Genomic DNA, 12,507 nt, shown 5'->3' on the forward strand with positions numbered 1-12,507 from the left:
TATAGTTCTGAGTTTTTGACTTCCTTTTAAATGTTTGTATTTTGGTATATAGTTAAATAGCTATCGTAAGCCTTCAGTAGCAATTGAAAGGGTACACACATGTCGTAAGGTAGATATTACCGTAAGGACAATTTTGAGAGCCTCTGGATTTTATAAAACTGTGAGTTAAAAAGAGGTTTAAAATTATATGGAAATTATATGAAGTATCTTTTAATACCAAGTTAATCTTTTATTAACACCATATTAAAAATATTCCTACAGATTTTTTTTTACTCTCTGGACCTACTGGCCTCGAAGTTACTACTAGATTGCTATTGTTTGGTCTGGGTTTCTCAAATTAAGGGAGCAGAGCATCTATGTTACTGCTCAGTTCAAGTTTTCTTTCCTTCAGTAGTTTAACAAAAATTATTAAATGCCAGATATATACAAGGCCATCAGCTAGGTGTTAATTGTATGGCAGGCATTGCTCCCTTGAAAATAAGAGTATTTTCACCTTACACGTTATTTAATAAAGGCCTTTTGAAAATGTAGGCAGTATAGGCAAGTTAAATCTGACACTATATTTCATAAAGCCTTTTTTTCCCTGAGTTTTTCACCCCAGAAGTTAGAATTCAGAAAACTGGAATGGTTTCAGGGCAGGAAGGAATAATCCAGAGATGTCTTAAGAACTATGAAAGCAAAATCATGTCTGTGATTTTGACAAGTAAAGAGTTTTAACGAGAAGGTGGAAGCTAAAGTTAAAAATAAGAGGTCACACAATAGTGGGTTTAAAATAAGCTACTAAAAAGAAATAAAATAAAATATGCTATAGACAGTCTCTGAATATCTTTCATCTAAACTGTATTTTCTTCAAGACCTGAATTCTCAGGGCACTGTGGACCCTTACTGAAGGACATTGATGTGAAATGGGATCACGACGTACTGTTTCTGTGATCATAACGTAAAAACATAGGACTTTTTAAAAAGTTCTTATTCATGTACTTCAGATTTAGCTCTGAGATTGTGGAAGTTCAGATGTCATCTTAAATTCAAACATGAAGTTTAAGACCACTGACATTTCAAAGAGATGACATGCATGGCAAATAAATTGAGAATCTCTATCATTGAAAAAGAGTCTCCTGAAACATTCTGACATGATGCCCTACAAGGAAATACATTTAGGATTTGTTAACACAGACACTCTACTCAATGCAGACTTACAAAAATACACATTTTACATAAATTATGCTTTTCACAGTAAATTAATATTTATCACATCCCATGATCTTGGCATAATGTGGGTTTGAAAGAATAGAATTAGATGTGTGCAAATTAATTGTGCTCATCATAAATGTCAACTCAAAAAACATTTTTTCTTTTGCTTCTTGGGTATTCATATGCAGAAAAGCAAATTCATTCCCCGTAGTTTGTTTTGCGTGGTCTGCTACGGAGAAGAGCCTACTGCTTTACTCAACCTGATCTTTCCTTGCAGTGTGCACGGTTTAAGCAAGTGACCTTCCTGAAGGCAGACAGAAGAAATCTATCCTTCTGTCAATTTTCTCAATGAAATTCAGCTTTGAGTGATGAGTCCTTGAGCTGGCAATCTCTATAAGCACCGGTAGTGGCAGCACACTCTCTCTGACTGGTCATAAAAGAGAGGCGCTGGTGCCCAAGTGGCTGCTACCTATAGCTGAAGGGGATACACCTTTTGTCATGGCACAGAACACACCCAAGTGACATACCTGCTGTTCCCCTGGAGAGAAAGGGACATCGAGGACAGGTCACAAAGATAAAAGACCCTGGTCAACAGGAGCTCCATTACGTGTGGAACCAATTCTCTCTATTCCCGAGGGACCCATTCGATTCAATTTTATAGCTTTTCCATGGAATTTCACATGTGAACTAACAACTCAAAAGAGCTAACACTCTGAAGCGAAAGGAAACAAACCCCTTTGAAACAGAATGAGTTTGGGTATGTCCACTGTAATCTAAGGGAGATGCCAAGTCACCTCCCTGGGACTTGCTGCCCCAAGTGGCTCCCCTTCCCATGGCGTGGTCCTTCCGGGAGGAGCACGAAGAAGGAAATCCCATGGCACTTTGCCAATGCAAAAAGAGTGAAGTTTGCATACAGGGGTTCTTGGTGAATCCCACATCTGAATTTCAGAGTATTAACCTGGAAACAAGATCATCACATTTTGACAATAAGTGTCCCAGGGGTATAGGGAATGGAGCCTTAGCTGCACCCTCTGGACGGTCTCCTCTCATAAGCAGCTGCTGTCATTTCAACCATCTTGGTCTCTCCTAAGCAGCAGAAAGAGCTGTATTACCAGGGGTGAGATTATAAGCTCGGGGAACGCACATCCATGTGCACTGAATTAAATACACTGGACAATTAAATGGATTAAATATACTTTATCTACCACGAACCTGTAATTTTCTATATTTTTCTGGGAAAAAAGCTGGGTCTTGGGCCCTCAATCCGTATGTCGGAATAGAGCTTTTGCTGTGTAATGAAATAATATTCCTGACTTTAGATAGGTCACTTCATCTTCAAATGGGACACTTGTTCTTACCTATAAGTTAATAAGTGGCCAACGTTTTTACTGATAAGAACAGATACTAAACTTGATCTTAGCCAAAAGGCCGAAAAGTGATTGTAAGTGTCCAACATTTTTATATAAAGGTATATATGAGGGTAATTTGTTCCTAGGAGGCTAAATCCGGGATGCTTAAAATACACACTCTTCTAAACATATAAACATACTCTTCTCGGGAAGTGAAGACACAGAAATGATCAGTCGTGGAAGACCATTCCCCAAGAAGAATCTGTTCTAAGTAAGCAAACCAGTCTAATCTTAACTCATGATCTCTCAAGTGGCTTTCACTTAAAAAATAAGTCTTAGTGAAGTTTTAATTAATTTATTTTAAATGAATTCAATTCCTAAAACAGAGCATGACCTTCAGTGTTCTACACTTGCCTCCTATTCCATTTCTTGAGTCACGGATCAGCACTCTTCTGTCCCACATATGACATGAAAAGACCCGTGGATTTCCCCTCGGAAGAGGTGGTGTCTTACCTTGCATGAAGAAGGAGCTAGGGAAAGTGCTGGCTGCTGGTTTGGAGGAAGGGTAGCCTGGCGAGTCCCTATTGTAGTCGGCAGTGCTGGCTGACGGAGCATAAACCTGGGGAACAAGAGCCCGTTTAGTTTTGCTTGCTGCCTGGACCAAAGCATCTCAAGGTCCATGACTTTACAAGAAGCAGGCACAAAAGGCAAAATTTCTACCACGTCCATCCTAGATCCGACCAAACCCTGGAAACACTGCCCCTTTCCGAATACAGAAAATCAAAAAAAAGGCCGAGTAGGTTTGTGTGAATGGAAAACCAGGTGTGATATTTTCCGGTTATGGGCAAGAATATTGAGAACTAGGTCTGGTTGTAAATATATTATATAATACCCATAGGGTTGTCCTGGGAGCCTAAGCATTCTTTTTTTTTTTTTTTAAACACAAATGGCCCATGAGCATGTAAAAGGTAAAAAGAGAAACACCTGCCTCAAGCTTCTCCCGTTTTGTCTACCTTTCAATTAAAATTGAAAGAGAGACAGAGAGACAAAAAAGACAGACAAAATGAATGCACTCTCCAGATCTCAGAAAGTGACACACAGATCTTGGAATATTAAATTCCCATAGTGTTAGCTTTTCGTAGAGATGCATGAAAAGGGCCATTAAAAGCCCAGATCTACACAGACCCCCGACAATCAGTGTGTACACAGGAGGGGGGAGGAAAACCCTCATTTATAGCTCTTATTATCTTTGTATGTTCAATAAACTTAAAAACTGCCAAAATCCTAATTTACTTACATTCGTTTATTAATACTCAGGAGACTTGGGGAACCGGTCCTTAATAAAAATAGCTTGTGTATTTTCTTGTTTATGTTTGCTTTAAAGAAGACAGCAGCACAGCAGAAAAGCATAAATTCATAAGGTATAGTTTAACTTTCACTGGGTTTCCCCCTTGCCTTTTCTGCTAAATATAATTTTTTTTTTAATCCCCGTTCCCTTTTGCTCCAAAAGTTCCTCTCTCCAGATGGTCGGAGAGACTGAAACGCTGTCATCCTCTTGATGAAAATGGATACCTTCCTGCCTCCAATTTGAAGCGGGCGGCTCACAAAACTGGCAGTGAACCTCTGGTGATATTCACAGGTCACAGGAAAAGAAAAAAGAAATCCACCAATAAAAAGGCAACTGCAGGGTTACCAAAAAATAACTCCCATTTTTTTTTTTTTTTCACAGCGCACATGGAATAAACACCCTGAGAAAAATTATATAATTGTTCTCGAAACACCAAGAATCACGAACTAGGCGCTAATACAAGGTCTAGGATTTCACAAAGGATAGGGCCACAGAGACAGATGTGGGAGAATATGCATACACATGCATACATCAAATAAATGCTACGTATGCCCCAGAGTGCCCTTGAAATTGGGAGGTCCTGGAGACTGAACAAAACAGAAATAAACCAGAAAAACCCTTGCACACTTTACAAAACAAGGATTCTTCCTAAGTCATGAAAGAATCTAAGCCCTATATTTTTCCTGGGCTAGATTTCATTTGATTTTTAAATTTTAGTCATACTTTAAATGTGTAAACAGCTCCTTGCTTCTATTTCTACAGGGCTTACGATAAGGGGAAAACTTTTTCACGTATCTTTTAGGGATAAAGAATAAAACGTAAGCCAGGAACCCCAAAGCAAATCAATACGCTAAGTTTATCAAGCAAAACCCAGTATTTCCTTGAGAATTATACAACTGCCCAACAGTTTGGAAAATACTACTAAATGTATTAGAGGTCTTGAGATGAGGCTAAAAGATGAAAAAAATATTACCTTCTAGGGAAAGGGGAAATTGAAAATTAGATCATCTCATTCTAATGACAGAATGAGCACAAACAACTATAATATACCTACAGACTATTAGTCTGACAGGTTCCCGGTCAGTCGGTATTAATACAAGCTAAATATACTATGTATTACTCCCAAATTTCAGAAATCAATATATTTACTCTAAAACTGAAAATAAACTCTCCCACATTATTAAATCACCTTCTATTTTAAAACAATCAAAATAAATTCTTTTAGGATAATATATAATTTTAATTACATATTCTACTACATTACCCTTAAACATGTAGTATAATTATTAAATTATTATATACGTACATCAAATACATGCCATGCGACGGCACCTAACCAGATTCATCTTTTTCCCAGATCTGGGTAGAATTATTTGATACCTCTTTTGGGAGGTAAAGACAAATCTTTGGTAATTTTGCTCGTATAAGGAGGCTACTTGGACTGTAAATTATGGTCAAGCACAAAGATCTGAGAATAAGCACACTTAACCCAAATTCAGAAATACTGCCTGCATGAAAAAGAGTATCTATGGGGTTAAAAAAGTTTTGAGGCTATATCATACCACACAATTTCTGTTTTTCTGGTGTAGCCAAATTAAGATTCTTTAGATGAGGTGCAAGCCTTTGTTAACAAATCGAACACTGTTTATAGCTTCTTAAAAAAGGCAATTTCTGTATATTTTATAAATTTTCTTCGTATTATAACTGATCAGGTACAACGTTATTCCCTCTTAATTCATATACTTCATCTTTCTCATTCGGAAGTTATTTTTAAGGTAAGTGCTCTATATATTCGTTGATATAAATAAATATCACATAGAACTATTATATTTTTTAAAGTAGAAGGAATCAAAGATTTAGCTTAAACCTGTCCCCCACATTTTAGTTATAAGAAAATTCAATAATGGAATGGTCAAAGCAACTGCTCAAGATAGGCAACTATCAATTACTCTTTATTTTCTACTACTTAATGGTTACACTTTCTTTAAAAATCTTGGTGGAAGTATAGGATGATATTTGTGAAAACAGAGTGATCACTTCAGTTTATCCTTAATGCTTTAATTTTTAGTAACCTGGATGACCAGTAAGCTGCCTCATTATTTTATTTCAGTCAACTATTTTCCCAATCTCTCAAAGGACTTGAAAGTACGGGTTGCAGGAAGGTATTTAATAGACATACTAAATTCAATAAGAAAAGCTCACATCCACTTAATTTTAATTATCATACCCTAGGTAAATAGAAAGATGACTTACACATTTGTTAAAGAAAATAGCTTTTAATTTAACAGAACAATAACAAACACCCCAGATATCTTCAAATGACTAACACAAGAAAATCAGTCCAATGGAAAATGAAATACGAATCCCAAACTGCAGCTTGTATTGTAGTGTATTGAAGTGACTCTGTCAAGGAAACATGAGGAAAGACTAAAGGGAAACAAAAATCTACACTTAGTTTTTTTCTGATAAGGTATCTGAGATCAAGGTGACCTTTGGCATTCCAGTTCATGCCACGAGAGTAACTAAAGAAGTGTGAAATTTTTGTTGCAAAATTGGAAATGGGGAAACTTGGCTCAAGCTCAAAGGCTACAGCCCTTTAAGTGAACTATTTGTTTAATAAAAGCTTCATGGAAGGGCTTCCCTGGTGGCCCAGTGGTTAAGAATCCACCTGCCAATGCTGGGGACACAGGTTCGATCCCTGGTCCGGGAAGATCCCACAGGCCGCGGAGCAACGAAGCCCGTGCATCACAACTACTGAGCCGGCGCTCTAGAGCCTGCACGCCACAACTACTGAGCCCACGTGCCACAAGGATTGAAGCTTGCGTGCCTAGAGCCCATGCTCCACAAGAAGAGAAGCCACCGCAATGAGAAGCCCGCGCACCACAACGGAGAGCAGCCCCCGCTCGCTGTGCAACTAGAGAAAGCCCGGGTGCAGCAACGAAGACCCAACGCAGCCAAAAATAAATAAATAAATAAATAAATAAATAAATAAATAAATAAATAAATAAATAATTCTTTAAAAAAAAGCTTCATGGAAAACTAATAGCTAGTTAATATTCAAAGTTAGCACCATTATCTTTTCTCCTACAGTCCTGAATTTAAAACAAAATCACAAATACAGAAATTCTGAGTTTAACAAAACTCTCTAGATAACAGTAAACCCTGAATGAATAAAAACTCTAAAAGTTCTCATTTTACAGATTTAATTTTTGTTGTAATTTGCGATGTATTACTATGGCACATTAGCTGTTCCAACCAATGTTCTGATTATCATCTGTTCCATCATCAAAGAAACAATGTGACACATTCTTTGAAACAGAACCTCTGTCTACTAGAAAAGAAGAAAACCAAGCCAACACACAAACCAACGAACAAAATGAAGCGAGTAGAATGCATATCCTACCTTTTCCCTTTGAGGTGCTCATTTTCACCTGTCTTGGCATGTCACTTTCACTTATGGAGATTTTTAAAAAATAACAATGATTACCATTTGTTCAGGGCCTCTTGTGGAATAGCTTTTCTGCCAGGAGCTCCATACACATTATTTCTAATCCTCATAAAAATCAAACAAGATGGACATTATTAATAGTATCATTCCTATTTCATACAGCTGAAGGACAGCAGAGAGGTCAGATGCACTGGCCCAGACAGGACTGGGTCTAAGTGCCAGTTCCACCATTTATGAGCTAGGCAACCTTGGACCTGTTACTTTACCCTCTCTGGTCTTCAGATTCCTGCCTGTAAAGAGGGAATGACAGTGCCTGGTATGCCAAATCCTTGTAAGAATTAAAAGGCATAAAGTGTATAAACACAACTAGAATAATACCTGGCACTTACTAAGCATGCAAAAAAATCAGATAATTGTGTTAATGTTGTCCCGCTATTTTTTTTTTATTTTAATTATCTGGACAAATGTGACTCAGGAAAGTTAACCCACTTTTCCATGTTAAAAACTCACCAAGTGGTAAAGGAAAGATTCGAACTAGTCATCCAAGTCTATGTTCTTTCCATTAAAAAACAATTTCTTGATCTTAAGAGGCAAAAAAGAAAAAATATTTTAGCTATGAACACAAGGCTGTACTTTGGCCACGGTTTAATAGAAATATTCTTGTGGGGTCTCATAATTACCTTTTAAGAAAATAAAATGTGATAAGGCATGCTGACAGTAAAACCAATATATGTTGGTTACTTTCTTCCCAAAGTGGGAAGCTGAACTCTGGAGGGGATAAAGAGAAGTGGTTATAGATGGTGTATCATGAGGCGTGTAACTGAGTGGGGTCGGGGGATAGCCACTGGGCTGTGCAGTAGACCTTTAACATTCATTAACACTACTACCTCTTTGTGATCTGCAAGTATCCTCTGAATAAATAATTTCCAAAGAGAACCAGTTGAGAATAACTGAAACATTGTAATGGAGACTTTCAGATCCTTAAAGAGAGTTACTGTGTGCTCCACAATGAGTAGAAAATAGCAAAGCACAATTGTGCCTCAGATGTCCAAGTGCTGGCGAGGCTGACTTGGTAGCTCACACCTTGGGAGATTTCACAAATATTCTAAACTGTGACAGTTAGACACTCAAGTGCCAAGAGTTTATGATGTGCCACTGATGTTCACAAACCTAGGCACATGCATTGATGCTTCCCAGCATCTAATGGGGAAAAGTACTTGTAGGGGGATCAGCTCACTACTCAGGCAACTAACCGTATTGGACCTCAACTCTTACTGTTTGAAGGACATGGGTCACAGTAAGAGAAAAGAATGGCTATAGGGCAGTGATGCCTACCCAAGGGCCTGGACAGAGCCCAGGGCTCCTGACTTCTCATCCAGTCCTCCTGGCACTCTACTTCCTAAAGTCTTTTTTAACTTTATAACTTAAATATTCCAACGGGTAGTAAAATGGCATAAAAGGTTAATAAGCAGATACAAGTAACAGAGTTGAATAAGTTGTCATAAGGTTTATAGGCAGTGAATAATGCTCAGGAGTATTAAAAAGAAGGCAACACACAACCCAACAGTGCAAAGAAAAACAAAAACCAACTACAGAAATAAAAATTAATCATCTGGTATATTTTCAGTATATATTACCAAGTCAAGGAATATTTACTAATGGAAAAAGATCCTATTTCATTTCCAAATGATGGTTAAAGGCCACTTTGCATTATTATCACATAAACAGGAAATAAGTTTAGAGATAACACATAAATGTTGCAGTATATTGACAAATAGATGGATATTTAATTATACATGAAAAAAAATTCAGAGGTATAGTCTGTTGCAATTGTGAAGCTTTTATTTCCATCTCAATCACTTGAAGCTTTTATAGGAATGAAATAAATAGTTCTAAGTGCCACAAAGTAGCTCCCAATAAGAAGAGTTTTACTCCTCAAACTATTTTTATTAGTAGTCTGAAAAAAAAATCACAATTATCTAGACATGTATAAAATGTACCATTCATGTATATGATATTCATATTTTATTTCTACTAACAGCAATGACCTGTCTTCACTCTACCATAGTGCATCACAAAAAACAAATGAAAAAGAATATGAATATGAACCCCCAAAAGAAATTCCTTGAGTATGTAATATATTTAGAACACAAGTCATTTTGAGCATATATCCAAACACTCCATGACAAATACTACATAGAACTTTTCTACCCTTCCGAATATCAGCTGAGTTTTGATTATCCGTTCATGAGTATATTAAACCTGAAGCTAAACTCTACAAGTGAATTACAGCCAAGAATTTTATCCTTCTCAGCCACGAAATTTCCTTTTCTATGGTAAGTAGTAAAATTGTAAGAATTTTAATTCCCTTCTTTGCATCTCTATCTATCAAATTGTGTAACTCAATTAAAAGAAATTAAAAGACCCAAAAGAAAGCAACAGAAAGGAGCAGCAGAGATCTGAGTGATCTATAATGGATCAGAAGCACATAAGCACGCAGGATGGGCAGACTGCAGCCCATGCACTTTCGACCAGCACACTCAGCCTGCAGCAGGCTTGGCCATGACACAGTAAAAAAGGGAGCTGGACCTATTATTAACCGCAAGAGCTACAGAAAAACCTGACGTTCTTTATGGCCAGACAGTTCTACCTTGTTCTTTCCTTTCTTCAAATTAAAAGGCAATATGTTTTTAAATATAGCTAGTTGCAGTATATTTTTCAAATCTCTAAATTTCAACCTATTAAAAAAGAGTCTGTGTAGCTTAAAAATTTACAAGGAAGGAAAAAAACTTTGCTTTAATTAAAAATAAAAAACAACTAAGAACCACTAATAATTGTATAGCAATATTATTGTGATTTAGATCTACATAGTGTCCCATTATTTTACAAGTATTTTACAAGTATCAGTGTGTTATCACTGCAAACATGAGGCAGCAAAACGGTGAAGGTAGGTATGATTAGGCTCACTCTGTTATGATATCATAGATGTATCACACATATGATATTGGGATATATCATAGATATAGAACGTTTGAGATTTTAAGCTGTTTTCACATATTATCATGCAGCCATCTCAGTGATATATGCAGGGAGTTAACAGTTAAAAACAAAGAAAAGGAACCATTTATTATGGTATTATAACTTAACACTCTCTAGAACTGGAAAGGGATCTGGTCCCAATATCTGTCAGACCAAGCTCTTGTCACTGTTGGCATGACAAAGTGATGCCAGTGATAAAAAATAGCTAACACCAAATTTACTTAGGGCGTGCCAGACACTATCCCAGCAAAACTACATATCCTCATTTTGTCCTGACACCAACCCTATTGTTTTATCATCCCAGTTTTACATAGAAGGAATTTGGAGGCATAGACACATTAAGTAACTTGCTCCAAGTCACATAGCTCGTTAAGTGGAAAAATTGACATTCAAAATCATGTCATCTTTCTTGCGAGTTTGAGCTTTAACATGATCTCTTGATCGCTAAGGGGCTTCTCTCCAAGGTGGTCACAGACGCCTAGCTAAACCCAGATTTGTAGAACTCTGGATCCCCTTTACATACTCTATGGCCATGTAGCAGACAAGGGGCTGAGAACGCTGTTTGGCCCAAAGAGAAGAACACAAGATGACCTCAGTAAGCAGGGCACAAAGAAAGTTCTTGTGCACTACTACAAGGAGGACCGTTCATCTGTCTTTCAGACCTGAAGCTGAGCCATGTAGCAGCAGGACCTGATTCTCTTGTTTGACAGTACTAAAAACAGACAGAGGCAGAGAATCTGCTGAGAGTTACACTGGGGTTTAGTGGTGACTAAATACCAACACACTAAACTTGTTTTTTTTAATAGAAATCTCTGCCCATCTTTTATTTATTTTTTTAAAAATAAATATTTTATTTTATTTATTTTATTTTTGGCTGAGTTGGGTCTTCGTTGCTGCGTGCGGGCTTTTCTCTGGTTGCAGTGAGCGGGGGCTACTCTTCGGTGCAGTGTGTGGGCTTCTCATTGTAGTGGGTTCTCTTGTGGAGCACGGGCTCTAGGCACGTGGGCTTCAGTAGTTGTGGAGCGCGGGTTCAGTAGTTGTGGCCCACGGGCTCTAGAGTGCAGGCTCAGTAGTTGTGGCGCATGGGCTTAGTTGCTCCACTGCATGTGGGATCTTCCCGGACTAGGGATCGAACCCATGTCCCCTGCACTGACAGGTGTATCCTTAACCACTGCACCACCAGGGAAGCCCAATATGCTAAATTGATGAAAAAAACCCCACCACACTATTACTTAAGGCATTCATGTGAAGTGTGACTACAGTCCTGTCTATGTGTACCAGCCTCTGGCTCCGAATACATCTTTTTATTTTGACACCTGCATTGCTCTTGCTCTTGGCACTGACGGAGCAGATACTGTATGTTTGCTATTACTGTCAATGTGGTGTATCACGGGAATGCCCACTACCAGCGTTCTGAGCACCCTGGCCCTCCCTGAGAAGGCCTTAAATTGATTAAGTTACACCTGGCTAAAGATCTCTTGGAATACTTTACTTAATTGCGTAAAATTTGGTCCAGGTGAAACCTGACTTCTTCCTGGTTACATTCCTTATGTTACTTATTCACAGGGGAACCGGCTTCCTGACCAGGCTTAGGATCAGCACAGATAAAAGACTGTAGATATTAAGCCCATCACATGTCTTTAATATGTTTTGAACACCTAAGTTGTTTCCAAGCTTTTATTTATTGAATGTTCATTAGAAATTAAAGGTAATGTTAAGAAAAATGTGATTTATTATTTCTAGTTATCTTCAATCATAAACAGATGTAACTAAATTATTTCATATCTCTATCTCAGCTGTCACATCAAATTCATGACTATCAATTATTTCTAATGGATCAGCTCCCATCTCAATACTATATTTTCCTCTTTCACTACCGTTTGCTTTTTTTTTTTTAGGTGATAACTATGGGGTCATGAGGAGGTATTGGAACATCAAAATCCTGTTAGTTATATCTGCCAATAAATAGCTTTGTGACCTCTGATGACATGGTTTCATCAATTGAATGAGGGCAGCACGTTTTCAGGATGAAAACAAACTATATGATTCCACAAGAAAGAGGAAAATTAATTTTAGGTTTATTCTGATGTTGATTATTGTTGTTTCTTCTATACTCTGCTGAAGGCTAA

General features: G+C 37.6%; 1 protein-coding gene and 1 pseudogene across 13 annotated transcripts in view; both read right to left on the reverse strand.

Moving 5' to 3' along the window:
- The window catches only part of TCF4 (transcription factor 4), a 360,227-nt gene that overhangs the window by 56,146 nt on the left and 291,574 nt on the right, over positions 1-12,507 (reverse strand). For all 13 annotated transcript variants that reach the window (XM_060029101.1, XM_060029100.1, XM_060029098.1 and 10 more), the window contains one exon: positions 3,057-3,162. In XM_060029101.1, the coding sequence (XP_059885084.1) occupies positions 3,057-3,162 (106 nt within the window). The remainder of the gene's footprint in view (positions 1-3,056; positions 3,163-12,507) is intronic.
- On the reverse strand, positions 2,461-2,634 carry LOC132436717 (U2 spliceosomal RNA; annotated as a pseudogene).

The sequence above is a fragment of the Delphinus delphis genome, chromosome 13, assembly GCF_949987515.2.
Source record: "Delphinus delphis chromosome 13, mDelDel1.2, whole genome shotgun sequence".
In the NCBI taxonomy this organism is placed as follows: domain Eukaryota; kingdom Metazoa; phylum Chordata; class Mammalia; order Artiodactyla; family Delphinidae; genus Delphinus; species Delphinus delphis.